We start from the raw sequence: 20,728 nt of genomic DNA, 5'->3' as shown, positions 1-20,728 counted from the left end.
CTGGGGCGGGACCCGGGAGCCCGCGGGGCCGAGGGCGGGAAAGCGCCGCTCCCCATTGGCCGCCGCCGTGGGTTGGCAGCGCCGGGGCGGCTCCCGGCAGCGCGTGCCCCGGAAGCGGAAGCGGCGGCGCGGTGCGGTGATGGCGCGGGAGAAGCAGCCGGAGGCGGTGGGGGATGCAGAGGGAGCGCCCGGGCGCTCCTACGAGGAGCAGCTCGACTTTCTGAACGCCATCGCTCAGCCGCTCGCCTCCCGCAAGCTGACGCGCAGGCTCTACAAGTGCATCAGGAAAGGTCTGGCTGGCAGCAGCGGGGTCGGGCGGGAGCGGGCCGTGGCCGTGGCGGAGCGGGCCCCTGACGCTGTGCTTCTCTTGCAGCGGCCAAGCACAAGCAGATCCGCCGGGGTGTGAAGGAGGTCCAGAAGTTTATCAACAAGGGGGAGAAGGGGTAAGCGCCGCCCCGACCCCGCTGCCGCGACTCTTCCCGGCCCAGCCCTTGACACGGTTTTTCTCCCTTAGGATCACGGTACTGGCTGGCGACACGCAGCCCATCGACGTGTACTGCCACATCCCCATCATGTGCGAGGACAGGAGCCTCCCCTACGCGTACGTCCCGTCCAAATCGGTAAGGAGCTGGAGGAGAGGGAACCCGGCAGGCCCAGCCTGGGGCAGGACGGCTGAGTAAAGTCCCCAGTGCTTGCCCGTGGCCAGGACACGAGCAGCCACGGCACAGGAGATCACAGAACGCTTTGCCCTGGTCCAGTCCCTCCAGCAGCTGGGGGAGGAGCTCTGCAGGACAGAGCTGAGGTGCATTTCCCCTCTTCATTGTGATCTGGGACCTGGCTGCTTACAGAAATGGGAGGCTGGTGACAGTGTTGGGGATGTTGGGACATCTTCCCCTTTGTACGACTGGGAGAGGTGGTCATGTCTCTGGGACTATATAGAATCATTTTGGTTGGAAAAGACCTTTCAAGTCATCAAGTCCAACCATTAACCCACCACTGCCAAGCCTACTACCACACCATGTCCCTCAGCTGCACACCTATACAGCTGTTAAATCCCTCCAGGGATGGTGGCTCCACCACTTCCCTGGACAGTCTGTTCCAGTGCCTGACAACCCTTTCGTTGAAATTTTTCCTAATATCCAATCTCAATATCCCCTTGGACAGCCTCAGGCCACTTCCTCTTGTTTGGTTGTTACTTCCCCCCTGCTGCAGGCAGCTCTGCAGACGGTGGCTCTGGGAAAGAAGTGCATCAGGGTGTAAGAGATAATCTGGGAAGAAGGTTCTTCAACCTGGCACAAGTTCCCTGTGCTAGGCTGGGGCATAAAGCCTGCTGGCCAGGTGTTGGTCTGTCCTGTGTGTGGGGGAACCCAGCATCCCGCAGCATCCCCCATGGCCTTGCTGTGTTTCCACAGGACCTGGGAGCCGCAGCCGGCTCGAAGCGCCCGACCTGTGTGATCCTGGTCAAGCCCCACGAAGAGTACCAGGAGACCTACCAGGAGTGCCTGGCCGAAGTGGAGGCTCTGCCACTGCCGCTGTGAAGGGCCGGGGGCGAGGGGGTGGCGGGTCCCCTGCTCCCTGTTGGCGGGGACGCAGCCGGGGGGCTGGTGAGCGCGTTGGGGGTGAATAAAGGTGTTTGTCGGGTTCACAGGACACGGTCACGGTGCTCTGTGCGGGGGGGACCGGCGGGGCTGGGGTCTGCCTCTCAACACGGGGGGTTATGGGGAGAGTGCGAGGTGGGTCCGGGCCCCCTCGGGGCAAACCCTTCTGCGGGGCAGGGGGTGGCCCGGCCGGGCTTAAACCCTTGCGTGGGAAGGGGGGTGGGGCCCATCCCGGCGGCAGCGCCCCCGGAGCCTCTTGGTCCGCCCCCGCCGGGCTCAGCCGGTCCCGCCGGCCCCGGCCCTGCCGTGACTCAGCCCGCTGCAATGCCCCAACTGGTTGTACCGCCAGCCCCGGGCGCTTCCCGCCCCGACGCGGCAGCTCCCCGGCAGCACGGGCGGGGCGATGAGGCCCCTGAGGGAAGCGGCCCCGCCACCCCCTCTCCGGGCACAGCGGGGCTCCCGCAGCCTCACAGCGCCCGGGACTGGCAAAGACTCCCAACCCCCTCGCCGCGCTGCAGGAAAGCGAAGGCTGGGGCAGGAGAATGAAATCCGGGTTTATTGCAGGAAAGAGCTGCGCCGGGCCAGGCCTTCACGTGGTTCCAATGTTACAGAGCAGGGCCCCTTCCAGCACCTCTCGACCTGGTACCCCGCAGCACTGTCCCGGTTCCTCAGCCCTCGACCACCCTTGGAAGGGTGATGTGAGGCTGCCCCAGCACGGAGAGCATCTCAGCTCCCTGCCCACACTCCCCCGTCCTCTTTCCCCTCCCCAGAGGCTTCCTGATGTGGCAGAGCACCACAAGGTTCCCATCCCCCTTTGCACAAGGCACTCCTCAGGTTCCCTGCAGGGAAGCTGCATTAACTGTCCCTCCTTTGACACAAAAAGCCCCAAGAGAGGTGCCAGGGCAGCTGCCACCCCTACCAGCATTTGTCAGGCCTCTGCCTTCCCAGTGGCACCAACACAGCCTGGTGCAGGCACAGGGCACTGCCAGCTCCAGCACCCTGCCAACAGGGCAGCCACTCTGAGCAGCAGCTGGAACCCCTGCAGCAAGGCAGCAGCGCTGGGGAGAGGATTTAAGCCTCTCCTTAGCAAGACATTAAGTTACTGGGTTGTAGCAAACAGAGGTGGCAGAGCAGGAGGGACAGGGAATGTCTCACAGGGCGTTTGGTTTCTGCCCCCGTGTCAGAAGGAATCACAGGGACAACGCTCCTGGAGTCAGAACACGGGGCACATGCAAAATCCCCACCCTGGCACAGATGATCCCCCCCATCTCTCAAGACCCCCCCCACCCAGAAGGGTCTGAAGCACTACAAGAAGGAAAAGCTCCCTTGTCGCAATCAGTCCTTCTCCCCAGGGCAGTGCTAAGCAGCCTGTCCTTGTGCAGACCCTGAGATCATCCCATTGCAGCAGCAAGAGACCTTCCCCTTTCACAGTCCCACCAGCGTCCCACCACTCAGATCTTGGAGGACTCCACCCGCTCGATCCATGGCGAATCGACCCCGACGTCCCTGGGCTCAGACCGCAGCTGCCGCAGCTCCCGCTCCAATGCCTGGCTCCGGTGGTACATCTCCATGTAGCTGGCCTGGAGCTCCCGCTGGTACCTCAGCACCTTCTCCTTCTCCTCTTGCCAGGTTTTCCTTTCCAGCTCAAAGTTCACAGCCTGCAGCTGGCTCTGGCGCCGCTCCCGCAGCAGCTCTGCCCACAGCCACTCCACCTGACGCTCCAGGGGCTCCGACGTGTCGCTGTGAAGGCCTCGGCTCTTGGAGTCGTCAGTTTCGCAGCCAGGGAAGTCCTGGCATGCTGGCATGGGGTCATCACCCAGTGGCAGTGAGGTGCCAGGCTCCGGGGGGCTCTGGAAGGAGTCTGCCAGTTGTGCCAGCTGCGAGTCCCTGGCCTGGACTTCTGCCTTGGCCTCCCGCAGCTGCGTCTTCAGGCTGAAGATCTCGCCGAGCTTCTGAGCCATTTCCTCCTGGGTGTCCCGGAGCTGCTGTTTCAGTAGGGAGATCTCTGCTGCCTTCTGGCACACCTGCAGGGCACAGGTGAGCGGTGAGGAAGGGGTTAGAGGAACAGGAACCCAAAGGTGGCAGCACCCTAGGCTGTCACCACAGTATCCCTGGGAGACCATAAGCATCACACCTGCCTTGTCTCCCCTCAATCTGCAGCCACAAGTGACACCAGAGCAGGGAACTGCTGGCCCCATCCTGGGCTCCAAGCCCAGGAGGATGACAACAGGAAAGGAAGGACGTGGACTCACCTCCCACTTGGTCTCCTCCAGCTTGGGGCTGACACGCTCGCCCTGGGACTGCCGGAGTTTGGTCTCCTCACATTGGCACTGCTGCATGTTCAGCTCCTCCTGCAGACGCTTCTTCTCTTGCTGCGCTTTGTAGAGCTGCAGCTGCAGTGCCCGCTGCCCACGCTGCGCCTGCTGTGTCACCTGCTGCAGCCGGGCCATGTACATCTGCTTCAGATCCTCCAGCTCATCCAGCCACAGCCGCTGCTTGTCCTCAAATGCCTGCCAGCATAAGGTGGACATCAGTGAGGGTCTGTCACCTGCCCCTTTGCAGTGCGGCCCCAGGGAGGGATCCCAGAACCCCCCATGATGTTGAGTCCTCCTGTGCTTGGAGGTTCCCAGCCCACTGCCCACTGTGGCAGTATACCAGCTCCTTCTCTGCTCCTTCCTACAGGGCACCGCTGCCCCGCTGCCCCACACCCCTGCCTGGGGCACCCAGAGCAGTCCCAGCCCCACAGCTCACCTGTGTGAAGGGGTCTTCGGTCTCACTAAGGCTCCTCTTGAGCTGCCGCAGCTCTCCTCCTGTCTCCTGCAGCCGGTCCTCCAGCTGCTTCACTGCATCCTCCAGTGAGTAGGTGAATTCGTAGGGTGGCGGGGGCTCCCCAGGGCTCTGCAGACGGCTCAAGGTGGCCATGCTTTTGCAGGACAAAGGTGGCTTCTCAGAGGCCAGTGGGTCCCTGGGACTCCGGGAGACCCTGTCCAGTGAGCCCCCGATGTGGTTGATGTGGCCCATGGAGGCGCTGAACTGGCTCTGGGCAGGTTTGAGGCGGGAGCCGTAGGAGGGGAAGCTCTGGATGGAGTTGTGGCTGGAATCAGAAGCCTCATCCAGGCTGATGGCATGGAGCAGGTGGGTGCGGAGTGGGCCATGCTGCGAGGCCGTGGTGCTGCTCTGTGACAGCAGCGTGTGCAGGCTCCCGTTGCTCTTGGACAGCTTCTGCCCCTTGGACGAGGACAGACTCTGCATGGAGACCAGCCCCTTTCCAGCCACTGCTTTGAAGGCCGAGGGCCTGATTCGACACTGAAAAACAATAGCAGTGTTAGGATGAGACCAACAGCACCCACAGCTGCCTGGAGCCAGAGACAACCCACTCACATTGACCAACATATCCCCAGACACCCTCAAATCCTCACATCCCATCCATCCCTGGTGCAGATTGTTCTGCTCCAGCCCCATCCTCACAAGGATGTATTTTCGGGCACAGGATGGTACCCACAGCCACAGCCCTTACCTCACCTTATCAAAGGCACCTCACCTTGTCAAAGCGGCCTCGCTCAGGCAGGGAGCTCTTGGAGAAGTCGGCTCCACGGTGATGCTCCCGGGAGCAGCGCTCAGGGGAACGGTTCTCGCGGTCGCTCTCATAGTCCCGCTTGTAGCAGGCAGCTGACGTCTGGTGCTTTCGCTCCGACCGTGCCTCCTTCTTGGCCCCGTGCAGGTAGCTGAAGAGCTCCCGCTGGCTCGGCCCTTTCCGCAGCAAACCATCAGGCTGCCGAAGCCCCCGCGACCCCCCCAGCGGGGCCCGCAGCTCCAGGGGGGACAGATCCTGTTTCTCCACCAGGCTGCCCACGCTGCCCATGCTGCCGACGACGCCTACGGGCTCCGAGGAGAGGTAGGTGCCGAGGACTCGGGTGTCGGGCTCACAGGTCACAGGACCCTGTGCTGCTGCCATGGAGAATTAGAGAAAAGCCCGGTACCAGCACTGCCAGAGGAGAGAAAAAGTCAGCAACGCCAGGCAGACAGGGCTCCTAACTCCCCTGGCACCCCCTTTCCCAGCTGGTCCCAAGGACCAATCTTGGCTCCTGGCTTTGGGAGGGACCCACCAGATCCCAAGGAGCTTCCCAGGGGAGCCGGGAGCCGAGCGAGCAGGGTGCCGGCACGCAGCATACACCGTGGCGGGGCGGAGGTTCCCCCTTGCCACCCCCCCGTGGTGGAGTGCCTCCCTCCCACACCCAGCCCCACCTCCCGCCCGCGGCCGGGGCTGCCACCAAAACAGGCACCTGCCGCCCAGCCAGGCGGGCGAGTTCGGGAGCCGGCAGCACCTGCCTGGGCCTGGCGCCAGCCCCGGCCCGGCGGCACCAAGCCGGGACCTCAGGGTATGGACACCCTCCGGAGACCTCCCAAAAATGACCCTGGGGATGCCCGGTCCCACGCTCATGGGCTTGGTCTCCTCAGGGTGCACGGGGGGCGGGAACCTCTCCTTCCCCACAGGGAGCCTTCCCGCACGGCGTGGGCTCCCGCACCAAGGAGGGCTCTGCTCCATCCACAGGGGCTCCCACCCCAACACCGGGCAGAGACGAGGCAGTCACACACCAGATGTGTGTGTGTGTGCGTGCAGAGGACCCCGTGGCCGGACACGGCGGGAAGGAGCAGGATGCGGATGGGACAATGCAGCTTCCTGCGCAGGTGGCCGGGGGAGGAAGGACATGAGAATGTCCTCAGCTCCGGGAAGGGGGCCGGTGTGGCCCTCGCAGCCCCAGTGGAGGGGACACGGCGAGTGGCAAGGGCCGGGCAGAGTCCCCTCCGTGGCTCCCAGCCTCGCCGAGGGCCGGGTTACACCCAGGAAGCTGCCCTGGTTCTCAGCACCACACGCCGGGTAAACAAACACCCCGCTTTTAATTGCTGCCACGCACAAACCTGTCTGACAGCTCCCGGCCTGCACTGTCACCTCCCTCCATCAGCCCAGCACCTGCTCCGGGCATCGGCACCCCCCGAACAGCAGCGGGGATGGACCCTCTGGGAGAGTCTGGGCTGCCTGCGGTGCCACCGGGGATGGGGGGCATGGATGACCTCATGGGAGAAGACTCCTAGCATCCAACCCCCGGTACCGGGGCATCGGCCGAGCCCCGCAGCGGCTCCTCCTGGCACATTTTCGGCCAAGGAAGTAGGTCAGGTTGTGGGAGGTTTGGGAAACGCCGGGAGAGCCCGAAGGTGCCCTGCCTGCGGCGGGGAGGGTGTCACCCCCTGGGCGGTAACACACCGGTCCGGCCAGCCCGGCTCATTCGCGGGACGACGGGTCCCAATTCCACCCGTGCCCCCTGCGGGGATGCGGGGGGGACTGCGGCGAATTGGGCGCAGGGGTCCCCTGCGCCCGCCTCCCTGCAGCCCGAAGCCCCCCCCCCCCCCGTCCGCCCCGCACCTCCCCGCAGCCCCCACCGGAATTTCCGGCACGGGGAAGGCGGGGAGGGGTGGGGGTGGGGGGGCTGTCGATCCCCAGGGCCAGGCCCGGGACAAAGCACCGCATGGCGGAGGGCACCGGGGGTCAGGGAAACACCGGAGCTTGCCGGGGAACAGTACCGGGCCCGCCACTCACCATGCCGGCGGCGCTGCGATCCCGGATCCCGATCCCGGTCCTCTCCCTTCTCCTTCCCTCGCCGTGTTTGAACGCGCCCCTCGGTCGCGGCCGCGCGGGCAACGGGCGGAGCCGGCACCGGCAAATCGCGGCGCGGAGGCGGGGAAGGGGCGGGGGCGATCCGGCCGTGCCCACCGGCGGGGCGGTGCTCGTACATCTCCGAGCTCCCCTTTTTGCAGACCCACACCCCCCCATTCTCCCCATCACCCCTCCGCACCCCCCCTCAGCTACAGCCCCGGGTCCGGCTGCACGGCGGGGGTGCTGGTGGGAGCAGGTCATACCGCCCACCCGGGATGGGGGATACCCCGCCGAGGGGAGAAGGGTTTTGGTTCGCTGGCACTTTTGGCACCCTCCTCTTGCAGGACAGCCCACCACAGCACTCACGGTTGGGCAAGAGCTGTCTGTGCTGCACAGCGCTTTCCATGGCATGCACGGGGGACAAGGAGTACCCCTGGGGGGCTGCTAGCCACCCTAGAGCCTGGTCTGGCCCCAGTGAGACACGACAGACTTCATCCCTCTGAATCAGTCCTGTCACGTCCTGGCCAGCAGCCAGTTTTGTCACTCACCACCCCTGCAGTGTGCCAGGAGCAGGGATGCTGGCATTAGGGGAGACCTGGTCATCCGGTGCCCCGGCCACCTCAGGGATTGGGCTGCCTGCAGCAGCCCTGCTTTATTCCCACAGCATCCATCTCTCCCCAGAGAAGGATGGTGCCCGTTCCATCCCCAGCCCGGGTTTGGGGATGCCTTCATCCAGTGGGCTTGCACACCAGGGTCCTGCTCGCTGCCAGCTCCCCCTACCACACACCCGAGTCCTCAAGCTGTGCTGCCAGCTCTCACCCACACAGACACACTGTCCCCGGTCCCTGCTCGCATTATCCTGGGTGCGGTGCCAAGCCACACAACAGCTCCCTCAGTCCCCAACCCCCCTGTTCCCTGGGGCTCCTTTTCACCCTCCAGCTGCACACCGGAGCAGCAGCACACGTGGCGTCTTAACAGAGGGGGGGGGGGGGTGTGAGGGAGGGGGGCTTGCAACACTGCCATTTCCCAACCTGCTGGCACCAGTAATGCCTCTGCCATGACCCCAACCCTCAGCCTGGAGCTCAACCAAGTGTGGGGCACCCCCTGCAGCCTCTGGGTCCCTGTCTGAGGGACAGGCACATGCCTGTGGCAGCAGGCATCCCGCCAGGGCCTCCATCCAGACAGGCTGTGATGATGCCAGGATGACTTCTATAGGTGCCTCCTTCCTTGTCTGCCCCGCTTCCTGCTGCCACGTCTCCACCAGGGACTGCGCTCTCCTGAGCACCTCTTCTCAGGATGGCAGCTCCCACAGGACCCTGGCCCAGCCCAGGACACTCCTGTGGCCAGGGATGCCCCACTCCCTGTTCCTAGCTCCCTCCCGTTGGCTTTTTCCCCATCCCTCTCTGCTTGCTTCAGCATCCCCCTGTCTCCTCCACATCATGATGCTACAGCATTTTTTGTGGTCACCAGGAAACTGCTCCAGGCACCACCTGTTTTAAAACTACCCAGCAATAAAAGCCATCTGATTGCCATGCAGCCCCCACATGGCCTCAAGAACAATTTGGGCCTCAGAAGGGGGGGTCAAAGTGGGGCAGGGCTTGAACTCCACAGGCTCTCTCTCCCCATAGCGTCCTGTTCCTCTCCTCAGGCTTGCTGAGAGCAGAGGAACACTGAGAGACCTACAGCTTGGCTCTGTAGGGCTCCCGAGACAGCAGGCAGGGTGTTACCTATCTGCAAAAAAGGCCATTGGGAAAAGCTTCATCCCTTCCTGCTGGGCCATCACGAATAACGACGTGCGTGGGGGAGAACAGCGCTGAGCGACCTCTGAGTTACATTCAGGGCTATAAAAGGAAGCCGGGTCTCCAGCATGGTGCCTCTTCCACAAAAGCAAACAGAGGATGAGGGGGCTGTGAGCAGAGCTGAGAAATAGCTGCCAGGCAGCAGGAGAGGAGCCTTTAGAGCTGAGCAAAGTGCGAGGTGCCCATATGCTCTCTGTTTCTGCACATCTACATCTTCATGAAATCCGCCTGAAACTGTGTCATCTATTTTGAACAGGATGGAGAAATGCTTTGATCTGCCTCCACCAGCCTTGCCTGCAGTTCCAGCACTGATAAGTGGCTGGTGTACAGGTGGCCAATCCCAAAAACTATGTGATGGAAATAGAGCAGGGGGCAGCATTGCTGACATCTCCCTCCAGCCAAATGCAGCAAGGGACATGATGGGTCCCAGGAACCCCTCTGGAGCAGCTCACAGCGTGTCCAAACCCACCTGCAATCTTCATGCCAGATACTAATTTCTGCTTTGGGGCTACCAGGCTGGAGAGGCCACTGAGAGCAAGTCCACACATTGCCCTGAGGTGGAGAGGCCTGGAGCTGGGGAGGACACACTGGCCTGCCTGCACCCTGGATGATGCAAAGTAGCACAGCCTGATCCTCACTGCCCTGCACCACCACCTCAACTCTGTCCCCAGGTGCAGTCCCCAGTGCCCTTTCTCACCCATTGGGACCCTCCCCACCTCCCGTCCAGCACTGCAGAGCACCCAGGCATGTTCCCAGCAGCCACAGAAGGACATGCAGCTCCTCCTTGTGTCTCCTGTCCCAGGGTGCTCTCCAAGGACACAGCATCATTGCTGCTGCCACCTCCCACGGGCTGCTCCAACAGCAGCAAGTCCCCAGGCCAACGCATGGGTTGGGCCCCAGGGGACACAACGTTTGCAGAGGGCATCTTCCCAGTCACCTCCTGCTCACCAGCACCCCAAGGCTGACACAGCCCTTTGCCTGGGCACTTTCCCCAAGCTATTCACTGACCTAGAGAAGCCACATCCCAAGAGGTGGGCTTAACCCCCCAGAAAGGCTGAGACAGTATGTGCCACAGAAAGCAGGCAAGAAGGGGGAGCAGCTCAGCCAGAACTCTCTTTACTCCAGTGAAAGAAGTCCTGGGCTACATCAGCTGCTGAACTATGGACACTGCTGCTCGTGGCACAGCTGAAACTTCCTGCAATGAACTGACCTCAGCACAGCCCTGAGGATACTTGGCAGCTGAAACACAGGCAGTATCTAACTTGGAGCCCATTTCAGAGCAGCTTGGACTCTGAACCAGAGCAAGATCACCTGTCCAGGCATAAACAGGTGCACAGAAGCCAGGAAGGTGAAGGAAGCAGGAAAAAGGCCCAGGGCATTCACAACTGACAAGTGCCCTGACAGTTTTTTATTGTCCTCTGAGCTGGCTGGCAGCTCAGCCATGTCCAGAGCAGGATATTGCCTCCTGCACTTGCCCTGGGAGGCAGCACCAGTGTCTGCAGCGACACCACTTGAGTCCTGCTTTCAGCTTCTTCTCTTGGTCCCAGCAAAGCCCAGTTCTTGGCCTTTTCTGTTCCGCTAGGTCTCACCTGCACCACCATGCTGGTCCACTGCAAAAATCCTGCCTGCTCCAAGCAACTTGGCAGCACCCTGGCATCTCAGCACAAGTACAGCACACACAACTGGCACACAGGAGATGGGCTCAGCCAAATGTGCACCAAGGTGTCTCGTTTGTGTCACAGTCCAGCAAGATATTAAGGACAGTGCAAGGGGCTCCTGCCACACTTAGAGCTGTCCGTGATTCGATTCGGTACCTCACGTTGCTCAGTCCTCCCTCCCGATCCACTTTAAATTGTTCCTGAGGAAAAGAAAGACAATTCAGGCCAAGCTGGCTTCCAGTGGATGGGAAAGCACCCAGGACTCAAGGAGGGAGCACAGAGCTGGAAGGGGAGAACACAAGCAAGGAGTGCTCAGAGAACGTGTTCATCACAGCCTGGATGATGTCCTGTGGTTTCCCTCAGCCAGGCAGAGGTCTCACCTGCTTCTGTGCAGCAATCCGCTTCTGGTCTCTCTTCCTCCAGGCTGGGTCATGCAGATGCTGGAAAGTGTCGTACCCAGTTGTGATTCCAGAGGGACGGCGAACCTGGAAGGAAAGCAAAGCTTCTGTAAAGCCACTGGAAAACCCACTGCTCCTGCTACTGGACTGGGGAGCACAGAAGGGTTTCCCAGACCCTGACCTGAGCAGGTACAGCCAAGGGCTGGGTGGAGAGACAAAGAGGAGCAATTTCAATCTAGGGGGCCACAGAGCACCCCTTACCTGGAGACCAGCTCCTTTGATACGTCGATAGAACTCATCATCCTCCCGTCCCCAGCCCCAGAAGCGGTTGGACATGCCATTGCACTGAAACGAGAGGACCACTGTACTGGCCAAGGTTTGGTCCAGCACAATTCCATGCACTGGAGAGGAGCAGACACCAACATCGTGAGCTCTGAGCACCAGCACAGCCTTCCCTCCCCTGCCCTCTACCAGTTCAGGCAGCAGGCTCTGCCCTTCAACCATTTTGCCTCCTTTACCCTCTCCCCATGCATGGAGCAAGGCTGTATCATACCCCCTGCCCCAAACTGGCTGTAATATGCCACCCACATGCTCACCATCTCATAGTGCTGCTTGGTGAGCAGCAGGATACCACCCACATAGGTCTTATAGTGGTAGAGTGGGTGCAGCTCTGGGGATGCCACATGGAAGGGCCCTGCCTCTGGGAAGCTGTAGTCCAGCTGCTCGTTGAGGGGCAGGAGATCGACGTCGTGCATTGCAATGTAGTCGGTGTCATTGCCACTCTCCAGGAAGCCCACGTTGATCAGGGATGCCCTGTTAAACCTGCCACAGGACAGGGCACTCTCAGTGTTGTGCACAGCAACCACCAGCCCTTCACATCCCTCTCCCGTGCTCTTCAACACTAAATGTTCAATTAGTCCCCAAACAGGGACCCACACAAACACAGCATTCCTGCCTTCACAGCCCTGGGTGCCACTGCTGCCTGTCCTGCCCTGCTTGTCCCTGCAGGCAGCAGATAATGAGCCTGACTGCAATGCACAGGGGTTTGGCCACTGCAGACCCCGAGGGGCTACAGCAAGCTCTGTCTTGCCCCAGGCCAGCACAGCACCCACCAGGGCTGCAGACAGGTACCAGGTAGTGAGCAGAAGATGAGCAACAGCATTTCCAAACACCCCACATGGTATGCTTTTGAATTTCCATGTCTCCAGATGTTTGTGGCCACAGCCCTAAAACACTGGGGAGAAAGCTGCAATATCTGAGGATAGATAATTCTCTTCTTGCTAGGAAAGGAGGAAAAACCCCACTGCTTTGTCCTTGTGAGTGAGAATGAGTGAACTTGAATCATGCCTCAGCCCTGGCTCCTGGTTTTTCAGGTGGGAGACAGCACCCACAGCAGGGACAGAGCTTTGGTGAGGGAGACGCTACCTGAAATGATCCACCTGGTTGAGGATGAAGATGTGGTGGCGGATCCTCTTCTTGCTCAGGAAGCGGTGCATGTAGGGCACAAAGGCCAGCAGCTCCTCGAAGCGCTCACGGAAAGGGACAAGCAGCGCCAGGCGATGGGGACCCCATGACGGCTCCTCCTCCACCGGCAGCAGAGGGGCCGGGAGCGGGCAGGGCTGGTGCGGACCCCCCCGGCTCTGTTTGCCGCCGGGGGCAGAGCCCTCACCCGAGCAGCTGAGCTGGAGCCAGAGCAGCGAGGCAAAGCCCAGGAGCAGCGCCAGGAAGAAGAGCGGGAAGACGGAGACCCTGCCGGGCAGCAGGCCCAGGAGCGGCGGGGAGCTGTGGCACAACCGGGGGGTCAACGGGTGGCGGGGCCGCCCCAGCCGGGACCCCCGAGCCTCCCCCTTCATACGTTCCCCCCCCTCCAGCCGGGACCCCCCCCCTAATTTCCAGCCTCACACCCACCCCACACACCGAGGACTCCCGAGCCCCCCTCCCGCCCGCTGCCGCCCCGCTCACCCGCCACCGCGCAGGCGGAGCGCGGCCCTGCGGCGCGCCGGGCCCATGGCCCTCGCCCGGTACCGGCCCCGCCGAGGGACACGCTGGCCGCGATCCCCCCGGAAACACGGCCCGGCCCCGCCGTTCCGCCACGCTCTCTTCCGCCCGGCGAGGCGGGCCGGGGGCGGGGACACCCCACACACACCGCCCACGGGGCCTTCCCTCCTCCGGGCACCGCACCGGCAATTTCAGCGACCCCCAGCATCCTCCCGGGAACATCCCCACAGCTTAATTCCTCTGGAAAGCTCCAGGGATTGGCCTCCCCCACCCCGCCCCCGAGCAGGATAACCCCCCCTCAGGCGACAACACCCTCAGAGCAGCCACGACACCCCAAGATCAGCCACCCCTCAGCTCTTCCCACCCCCTCTTCCACGCAGAGCCCTTCTTGACCCACCCCAGACAGAAGCAGAGCCGCAAATGGTGTCAGTCCTTTAATATCCTCCTCACAGTCCCCTCCCCATGGTCCCCTCCCCACAGCCCCACCCTTACATTCACAGCTGCTGCCACCACTCAGCCCCCAGCCCCTGGTCACAGGTTCCAACTGGTGGGGGAAATGCTGGAAAAAAACCTAACGGAGTGACTTCCAGGCTTCCCCACCACAGCCAGGGGGTCCAGCAGGCATTGCCCCCCTCGGTCCAACCCACTGGGGGCCAAAGGTCCGTCAGGGGCTACAGCCAAACAGACAGATAAGAAAATACTTCTGATATTTCTCAGAAACAGCTTTTAGAAACCACAGTTTTTAACAGCTCCTCCCTAGAAAAGATGGGATTAGCCACAGGTCTTCATTAGTAGAAACGCTTGTTCCGCTCCTGGCGCTTCTGGAAAACCACGGCTCCCACCACAGCACAGACAATGATGCCCAGCAGAGCACAGAGCAGGAGCAGGAAAACCTTCCAGCCTGTCAGAGGCCCACTGCGGAAATTCCCCGTTGGGTCATCCACGTTGTCTGCAAGGACAAGAACAGCTCCAGAGAGTGGCCTGGCCTTGGCTCCTGCAAGGTCTCACAGGAACTCGTGGCTCTGACGACCCTCAAGAGTCCAGCTCCAGCTCCCCTAATCCTCCTCTGGAGGTGCAGACTCACCTTTGGGTGATTTAAGGAGGCTGACACTAGGCTCAATCTTGGTCCAGTCAACAGTCTCATCCTCTAGTGGATGCTCCACCATGAGCTGGAACAACTTCATTGAGATAATGTCGTGATTGTCTAGGAAACAACCATCAGTACTGTCAGGAGCTCCAATATAGCCATGTGCTCTGTGCCCCCCTAAGACACTTTGCTCTCCTTCCCTTTCAACCCACCCCCACAACTCAGGTATCAAACTCCAATTTGAGACTTTCTTCAGCTCTCAGGTGCCTTCTTTCTCAGGCCACAGGTCTCTACCCAATAGGGTTTCAAAATTTTAACAAGACACCATTGAAGCCATCCAATACATCCATAGCATTCTTTTCCGTGCTCTGGATAGCAGGTATTCCTGCAAGCAAAGCCCCCTCTCACCAGACAAATCTCCAGTGCCAGCAGAAGCACCAAAGTAGTAGCCAGTTGGCAGCTGCACCCCCACAATGTCAATGCAGTTCTTCCATTCGTTCTTGTCTTCCACATCAGTCATCACCTGCAAGACCAGGGCAGCAACACCATGACCACACATCACCATCCTGTCCCTCTGCAGATCTTTTGGGGATGGAGGAAAACCATCTCCAGGTCACCTCCTGACACACCCCCACCTTCCCCTCACCCCCCTGCAGAAGGTGTTGGCCACATCTCACCGTCAGGCGGCCACGGGAATACCGGATAGCCAGGAAGGTGTCGTGGTTCTGGTTCCGAAGGTCGGCGGTGCAGCCCGCCAGCTCGGTCCAGCGCCCGTCCTTGCTGTGGTCATAGGTCAGGGAGCCATTGTTCACCATGGCAGAGATGTAGGGGAACACACGCTGCAGGGAGAAGAGTGCTGCTGCTGCTTTCTGTCTGCAGGAGCTGCAGACCAGGAGCCACCTTCCCCCCTGCTCAGAACCTCAGCACGAGCAGGAACCACGGCAACACAGTCAGGTAGAGAGGGCAGGACAATGAATCAAGGCTCATTCTCATCATAAAGCTGCTTCTAAACTGAGCGAGAGCTTCTTCTGGCTAAAGCAGAGCAGACATTTCTGACCTTCTGTACTGAGATCCCCCTGAGCCTGGGGCAATGGGACTGCCCTAGGCAGTAAGCACCAGGATGGGTAAGGACCTGGGGTGGGGTGAAATCTCACACAAGCAGCACAACCACACTGAGCAGATGATGTACACCAGAAGAGGCCAACTGAGGGCAACAATTCAGTCCCCAGCAAGCATCAAGACCACAGGGAGATGGGTTATCTACAGGTGCTTTATCACTGAGTATCACATTTTTGGTGGAATAGATCTCACTAGCACAGTTGGGCTTTCTGACTGTGTCACAATGAGATCCATTACCACAGAGCAGGACATCTGTACTTCAGGGACTGATCTGTACTTCAGCCACAACAGATTCTGGAGCAAAAGCCAGCCCAGGCATTTCTCTTTTAGAGACACAGAGGTTGCAAACAGAGAAAAAAGGCAGAAGTAACATGAAATAAGCAACCAAAGCACAGGGAAGTTCAGCAAACAAAATTTGGTATAAATACACTCTTAGGCTGACCTCTCTAACTTTACTGAGGAGGTGGTGCATAGTTTAAAGCAACCCTGTGCTGCTCTCTGACACAGAGGGCGAAAAGCCTCAGAAACATCTGCACAGTCAACAACAGCAGGACAAGGACCTTTGTATCTCCACTGATGCCTGTACAAATTCTTCCTTCCACCAGGTCCCATGGCAGGAGGAAAAGCTCACTCTCATGTAAGGAAAGACTTTTCCTTGGTCTGGGCATGAAGCCCCCAGAGCACAAAGTCATTAATAAACAGTCTTCTCAGCACTGTACAAGCTCTCTGAAACACTCACCTCTGTTGCTTCATCGTTGGGATATGTATCAAGGAAAATAGCCAGCCCATGAAAGTTGTCCTTGCTGCCAAAGACAGGACCTGGACCGGGGTAGAACACAGGATACAGGAGGTTTTCAAATGGAATTTGTGCTCAGAGACTCCTAGTGAGAAGAGCCATGAGAGCTGTTTATTGTCAGGCAAATGACTGAGGGTGCCTGGTTCCAGAACATGCAGGAAGCACCATCCTCATCCACTGAAACCAGAGGGAGGGGAGCTCAAACCCTGGCCAGAAACCCTGCAGGGCAGGAGTAGATCCCTGGGACACATGCAAGTGCTGAGGAGGCCTCAGCTCAGCCAGATGGCCCCCAGCTGCATCCCGTACCTGGCACCAGCCGCTCCTGAGTGTACCACAGGGCCAAGCCGTCCCCGTGCAGGTTCTTCTTGCCAGCTCCGTGGATCTTGAAGTGGACGTGGAGCTCCCAGTCCTTCAGGAAGCAGGGCTGCGTGGAGAAACGGTCCAGCAGCCTCAGGTCAAGAGCTAGGAAAGGCGCTGGGGCCTCCCCGGCCTCCCCTCTCACCCTCCCACGGGTCTCCCCCCCGGTCTCCCGGGTGCCTCCCCCCGGGGTCTCACCACTCGGTTCCAGATGGAGCCCTCCCGGCTGCGCTCATCGGGCGTCAGGCGGACGTACTGGCTGGTGACCATGGTGCTGCCCAGGAAGTCCCACAGCGGCATGGCGGCGGAGCCCGCGCCTGCAACGAGCAGAGGGAACGCGGCTCAGCCCGGGCCGCCGCGGGGTAACCCCTCCGCTCCGCCCGCCCCCCACCCCGTGCTCACCCTGGTACGGCTTCATCAGCGAGTGCTCCCGCTTCAGATGCTCGCTGTTGCCGTCCGTGAGCTCGGCGGGGGCCGGGCGAGGCCCGGCCGCTGCCACCAGCAGCGCGGCCGCCGCCAGCAGCCCGCCCGTACCCGCCGCCATGCTCCGCTTCCGCTTTCCGGCGCGCCGGCTCCGCCCCCCGCCCCGCCGTGGAAGGGCAGGCGGATCCACCAATCAGAAATCACCACACCGCCGCGTCCCCGCCCCCCGGGGCAATCGCCGCTCCTGTCCGCCTATGGCAGAGGAGGGGGCGGGGCCAGGGGGCGCGCGGGTCCCGCCGTGCTGGGGCCGGGCGGGGAGGGGCGGGGCGGGGCGGGGGCGTCTCCTTGGCGCGAACCCGCGCGGGCGCGCGGCGCTCCGGGAGCTGTAGTCTGGGGGGGGGAGGCGGTGTCTCTCCTCGTGCCCGTCACGTGCGCGGCTCGTGCCGCCCGCGGGACACGTGACCCGGCCCGGATAACGCGGCGGCCACCGGCCCCCCGTTGCCGTGGTAACGGCACACAAGATGGCGGCCGGCGTCGGGTCCCAGCCCGGGACTCCGCGGGGAAGGACGAGGCGAGGCAGTGCGGGGGTCTCAGGCAGCTTTATTGAGGGCCACAGGGCCGCCTGTGAGCCCAGGCCCCGAACCCAGAAGGCCTCCAGCCCTGTTGCGGCTCCTCTCCCACCCCATCCCGGCCGCTTGGCCGTGGTGGCCAGGGAGCTGCATCTTCCAGCCCTCGGGATGGGCATCTTCAGCGGTGCGACAGAGGCCCCAGTTCGGGTGTGTTCGGAGCAGCCCTCATCCCAGCACAGCCCCTTTCACGGGCATGTGCAGCACGGCTACAGCCACGGCTGGCACCAGGCAAGGAAACCTCTCCACATTTGCGTGCCCAGCCAGGTCCTCTCTGTCTTGGTGCTTGTCCCAGGTCCTGTGCACACGTGGGAGCTCCTCTGGCCAGCAAAGGATGCTGAACCGAGGCCTTCCTGGGGCGGATCCAGTCCCATCCTATGGGAGCAGAGAGGAATGTGCACCATTCGTTTTACTGTGTGTGCCACGTCTGAGGGTGTAGCCAGTGCTGTGCTGGGGTTCCCAGCCTGACCTGGGCAGTTCGTGCCTTGCGGCAGCCTCAGCAGGGTGTGCCAGCAGTGTGGATCGATCAGTCCTTGGTGGGTTGTTGTTCTGAAGGTGTGCAAGTCCTTGATACAACGGGACACTTGCTTCCCTCTGACAGCACAAGGGCTGCAGGAGAGTTGGGGTATACGAGGAGGCCATGGAAGAACAAGAGGCAGGGACAGGGAAAGCTGACTGACTTGTGAAGGACTGAGTGGGAAGAGCACAGCAGTCAAGCTCAGGGCCCAGCCAAGTCCTTGAGAGGAATCTACAGACCAGAGGGGTTGGCCATGGCTTAGGAACCTGCAGCTCAGTCCAGTCTGGCACTTTGCAGCTCTCACTTCTTCCTGTTCATGATCTGGCTGGAAATCCAGTTCATCCCATCCTGAAGGGAAGAGAGAGACATGAGCACAGCCCCAAGAGCATGGCAGGACTTTGGATCCTCTCCCACCTCTGCAGAGCCCACAGGTACCCATCTCTACCTGAACTCCTTCCCCAGACAAGGCTGAGCAGGCCTGGATCTGCCATTCCCGGTCCCGGTAGGTGTGGAGGCTCAGCCCTTCTGCAATTTCAGCTGCAGGTGCTGCAGTCACTAAATCCTGCTTGTTGGCAAACACCAACAGTGGGACCCCCACGAGGGACTCATCCTCGGTGAGCTCTGCCAGCTCCTGCCAAGAGACAACCACGTCCCAGAGCTGCTGCCCACTGCTGCCCTTGTCCACAGAGCTGCCTAGGGCAGGCTGAGGCACCTCAGTCCCCCAGAGTGCCTCATCCCCCCCTCTCCGGTGCTCTTATTGCAGCCAAAGAAGCAGTGAGGTCTTGACATACTGAGAAAGAGACATGCACCCCTGAAGCTCCTGTCTGCCCAGAAGAGAGCCTGGGAGCTGCAGGCAGTGATACCTGAGGGCTGAAGCCCTTCTGGCACCAAGAACCTTGGGCAAAGGGCAGCTCCAGGAGACTGCTGCCAGCCCCGTGCTGTCTGGCACACCCACACCACTGTCTGGTGCCAGCACAGCTGAGTCTGGCACTCAGAGTTTCACCTTTCACTCTCTGGCTTTGTTCCCAGGGTTTGTAACTCTGATTTTGCTACTCATAAACTTCTTGGTGATATCACTGACTGAGTGCTGGGAAGGTGGGAGGAGGGCTGGTGACTGAGGGGGGTCAGTCTCACCAGGCCCAATGTCACCCCTTTGTCAGGTACCCTTGGGGCATCCCACCCAGCTTGAGGGGAGCTGCTGGGCATGGATCTGCCATGGGGTGAGGTGTCTCTGCATGCTGAGACCTCAGTCACTGACGCCTCCTAAAGAGCTCTGAGGACAGTGGTGCAGCCTTGCCCCCCACTTCAGTCCTCAAAGGGCTGGTGCCAGACAGGACTGAGCCCCAGGACCCCACAGACAACCTCCACTCAAACCCCTCATACCTGCCCAGTCTCCTCAAAGCGCTTCTGGTCTGCACTGTCAATCACATAAATCTGCCATGGGGACAAAAGGGACAGTCAGAAGCTCCTCTTTGCCCAGCTGCCTTCTATGGGGGCTGCAGGGCTTTGCTGGGGTACAGAGCCCCACGCAGAGGACATAGGGGGTTTCAGGGCTGCCCCACTCACCAGCAGGTCAGTGCTGCCCAGATACTTCCTCCAGTATGGGCGGATGGAGCGCTGCCCCCCTATATCCCAGACGTTCAGCTTTAAGCCATGCGAGTGGACACTCTTTATGTTGAAGCCCTGCAGAGGGACACAAACGCTGGCATCACCTGAAGGAGCAGTAGGACCTGCCACCCTCCCGCCCCTGTGGCCCCCAGCAGCACCTACCTGGGTGGGTGTGATGGTGCTGATCTCCTCAGAGGCCAGGCGTTTCAGCAGCGTGGTCTTCCCCGCGTTGTCCAGCCCCAGCAGGACGATGCGGAGCTCCTGCTCCGGGGAACCCTTCAGCCTCTGGATGACGGAGAGCAGCCCCCGGGGCTGTGGGGTGCTGGGGGAATCCTGTGGGGTGCCAGGTTGCTGCAGAGCACCCTCGTTTTGGAGGGGGGAGCTCGGTGCCCTGTTGGCCATTGGTACTCTGTGTCTATGGCCTGAGTGAGCTCCAGGGCTTGGCTCACAAGGTGTCTGGGCTCAGGATGGCCACACAGCACATCCGCCCAGTCCCCCCCCGGCTGTGCTGTCCCTGCCCTGGGAGCCCTGCCAGCTTCTGGGTGCCTTGCAGGGACGTAGCCAGGTCAAACCCTGCTCCCGCTTTGCCAGCCCACCCAGCACCGCAGCCAGGAGCAGTGCCAGCACACCCTCCCTGGCACAGGCCAAACGTCACCAGACCCCCGCTTACCTTCTGCTCATCACCCATGGTCTGGGAGTTGCTCCAGCCTGTGGCACACCTGGGGAGCTGCCGGGGGCTCGTCCCTGGGGCCCGCCGGCGGCTGCGTGACTGGCACACTCCCCATCCCCGGGGGAGGAAGAGGATTACAGGCTCCAGAATTAGCTGCTGTTTCTCCATTTACCCACAGCATTAAATAATGCCCTCAGCAAATCCCTCAGCCAGCTGTCGCCCTGCCATCGCTTGCCCTCGGGATAAGCCAGGTCCCACTGGGCTGGGGCACTGGGGCGCAGGGCGTCCCTCTCCCCAGGGGGGCCAGGATCCAGGCCAGGAATGGCAGCATGGCCAGAGGATGCAGTGCCCGGGTGCCATGGGCAACACCGTGGGCACAGCACAGCTCTGGGATGGAGCTGTGCAGCCAGCGTGTGATCCC

General features: G+C 61.3%; 5 protein-coding genes across 7 annotated transcripts; 1 reads left to right on the top strand and 4 right to left on the bottom strand.

The window, feature by feature from the left end:
- The first annotated feature begins 105 nt into the window (after positions 1–105).
- NHP2 (NHP2 ribonucleoprotein) lies at positions 106–1,644 on the top strand. Its single transcript, XM_071758356.1, has 4 exons — positions 106–290; positions 374–443; positions 515–620; positions 1,413–1,644. Exons 1-4 carry the CDS (start codon positions 140–142, stop codon positions 1,536–1,538), a joined length of 453 nt encoding a protein of 150 aa, XP_071614457.1. The 5' UTR covers positions 106–139; the 3' UTR covers positions 1,539–1,644.
- A 494-nt stretch (positions 1,645–2,138) lies between these two features.
- Positions 2,139–7,310, bottom strand: N4BP3 (NEDD4 binding protein 3). The gene is made up of 5 exons (XM_071758976.1): positions 7,195–7,310; positions 5,140–5,583; positions 4,350–4,904; positions 3,851–4,108; positions 2,139–3,622 (listed from the first exon to the last, which is right to left on the bottom strand). Exons 2-5 carry the CDS (start codon positions 5,551–5,553, stop codon positions 3,050–3,052), a joined length of 1,800 nt encoding a protein of 599 aa, XP_071615077.1. The 5' UTR covers positions 5,554–5,583; positions 7,195–7,310; the 3' UTR covers positions 2,139–3,049.
- A 3,116-nt stretch (positions 7,311–10,426) lies between these two features.
- B4GALT7 (beta-1,4-galactosyltransferase 7) lies at positions 10,427–13,222 on the bottom strand. The gene is made up of 6 exons (XM_071758983.1): positions 13,069–13,222; positions 12,532–12,888; positions 11,703–11,928; positions 11,368–11,451; positions 11,089–11,193; positions 10,427–10,908 (listed from the first exon to the last, which is right to left on the bottom strand). Exons 1-6 carry the CDS (start codon positions 13,113–13,115, stop codon positions 10,753–10,755), a joined length of 975 nt encoding a protein of 324 aa, XP_071615084.1. The 5' UTR covers positions 13,116–13,222; the 3' UTR covers positions 10,427–10,752.
- Positions 13,223–13,794: 572 nt separating this feature from the next.
- LMAN2 (lectin, mannose binding 2) lies at positions 13,795–17,040 on the bottom strand. The gene is made up of 8 exons (XM_071758811.1): positions 16,866–17,040; positions 16,662–16,780; positions 16,413–16,530; positions 16,050–16,129; positions 14,869–15,030; positions 14,600–14,714; positions 14,189–14,308; positions 13,795–14,053 (listed from the first exon to the last, which is right to left on the bottom strand). Exons 1-8 carry the CDS (start codon positions 17,005–17,007, stop codon positions 13,893–13,895), a joined length of 1,017 nt encoding a protein of 338 aa, XP_071614912.1. The 5' UTR covers positions 17,008–17,040; the 3' UTR covers positions 13,795–13,892.
- A 1,152-nt stretch (positions 17,041–18,192) lies between these two features.
- Positions 18,193–20,433, bottom strand: LOC139803079 (ADP-ribosylation factor-like protein 3). 3 transcript variants are annotated; one of them, XM_071758878.1, is made up of 6 exons: positions 20,308–20,433; positions 19,800–19,970; positions 19,596–19,712; positions 19,413–19,463; positions 18,475–18,660; positions 18,193–18,377 (listed from the first exon to the last, which is right to left on the bottom strand). In XM_071758878.1, exons 1-6 carry the CDS (start codon positions 20,323–20,325, stop codon positions 18,330–18,332), a joined length of 591 nt encoding a protein of 196 aa, XP_071614979.1. In that variant the 5' UTR covers positions 20,326–20,433; the 3' UTR covers positions 18,193–18,329. The 3 variants fall into 3 exon arrangements, with proteins under 3 accessions (XP_071614979.1, XP_071614977.1, XP_071614976.1); XM_071758876.1 differs by having other exon boundaries at positions 19,800–20,028; positions 20,308–20,408; XM_071758875.1 differs by lacking the exon at positions 20,308–20,433 and having other exon boundaries at positions 19,800–20,198.
- Positions 20,434–20,728: the final 295 nt, after the last annotated feature.

Source organism: Heliangelus exortis, chromosome 15, assembly GCF_036169615.1.
Source record: "Heliangelus exortis chromosome 15, bHelExo1.hap1, whole genome shotgun sequence".
Lineage (NCBI taxonomy): Eukaryota > Metazoa > Chordata > Aves > Apodiformes > Trochilidae > Heliangelus > Heliangelus exortis.
Note: the sequence above shows the minus strand (reverse complement) of the source record. Positions and strands in the feature narration are given on the sequence as shown.

What these genes read in the sequence shown, in the direction of transcription:
- LMAN2 (XM_071758811.1), bottom strand. Translation starts at nt 17,007, where the DNA reads ATGGCGGCGGGTACGGGCGGGCTGCTGGCGGCGGCCGCGCTGCTGGTG. An exon ending in GCTCCATCTGGAACCGAGTG is followed by an intron (nt 16,531 to 16,661) that starts GTGAGACCCCGG and finishes TTCTCCACGCAG; the next exon opens with CCCTGCTTCCTGAAGGACTG. An exon ending in TCAGGAGCGGCTGGTGCCAG is followed by an intron (nt 16,130 to 16,412) that starts GTACGGGATGCA and finishes ACCCCGGTCCAG; the next exon opens with GTCCTGTCTTTGGCAGCAAG.
- LOC139803079 (XM_071758876.1), bottom strand. An exon ending in GCACCATCACACCCACCCAG is followed by an intron (nt 19,713 to 19,799) that starts GTAGGTGCTGCT and finishes GTCCCTCTGCAG; the next exon opens with GGCTTCAACATAAAGAGTGT. An exon ending in TGTCTGGGGAAGGAGTTCAG is followed by an intron (nt 18,378 to 18,474) that starts GTAGAGATGGGT and finishes TCTTCCCTTCAG; the next exon opens with GATGGGATGAACTGGATTTC.
- B4GALT7 (XM_071758983.1), bottom strand. Translation starts at nt 13,115, where the DNA reads ATGGGCCCGGCGCGCCGCAGGGCCGCGCTCCGCCTGCGCGGTGGCGG. An exon ending in CTCCGCCTGCGCGGTGGCGG is followed by an intron (nt 12,889 to 13,068) that starts GTGAGCGGGGCG and finishes GTTGTGCCACAG; the next exon opens with CTCCCCGCCGCTCCTGGGCC. An exon ending in AACCAGGTGGATCATTTCAG is followed by an intron (nt 11,929 to 12,531) that starts GTAGCGTCTCCC and finishes GTCCTGTGGCAG; the next exon opens with GTTTAACAGGGCATCCCTGA.
- NHP2 (XM_071758356.1), top strand. Translation starts at nt 140, where the DNA reads ATGGCGCGGGAGAAGCAGCCGGAGGCGGTGGGGGATGCAGAGGGAGCG. An exon ending in ATCAACAAGGGGGAGAAGGG is followed by an intron (nt 444 to 514) that starts GTAAGCGCCGCC and finishes TTTCTCCCTTAG; the next exon opens with GATCACGGTACTGGCTGGCG. An exon ending in CGTACGTCCCGTCCAAATCG is followed by an intron (nt 621 to 1,412) that starts GTAAGGAGCTGG and finishes GTGTTTCCACAG; the next exon opens with GACCTGGGAGCCGCAGCCGG.
- N4BP3 (XM_071758976.1), bottom strand. Translation starts at nt 5,553, where the DNA reads ATGGCAGCAGCACAGGGTCCTGTGACCTGTGAGCCCGACACCCGAGTC. An exon ending in AGCGAGGCCGCTTTGACAAG is followed by an intron (nt 4,905 to 5,139) that starts GTGAGGTGCCTT and finishes ATTGTTTTTCAG; the next exon opens with TGTCGAATCAGGCCCTCGGC. An exon ending in CCGAAGACCCCTTCACACAG is followed by an intron (nt 4,109 to 4,349) that starts GTGAGCTGTGGG and finishes TTATGCTGGCAG; the next exon opens with GCATTTGAGGACAAGCAGCG.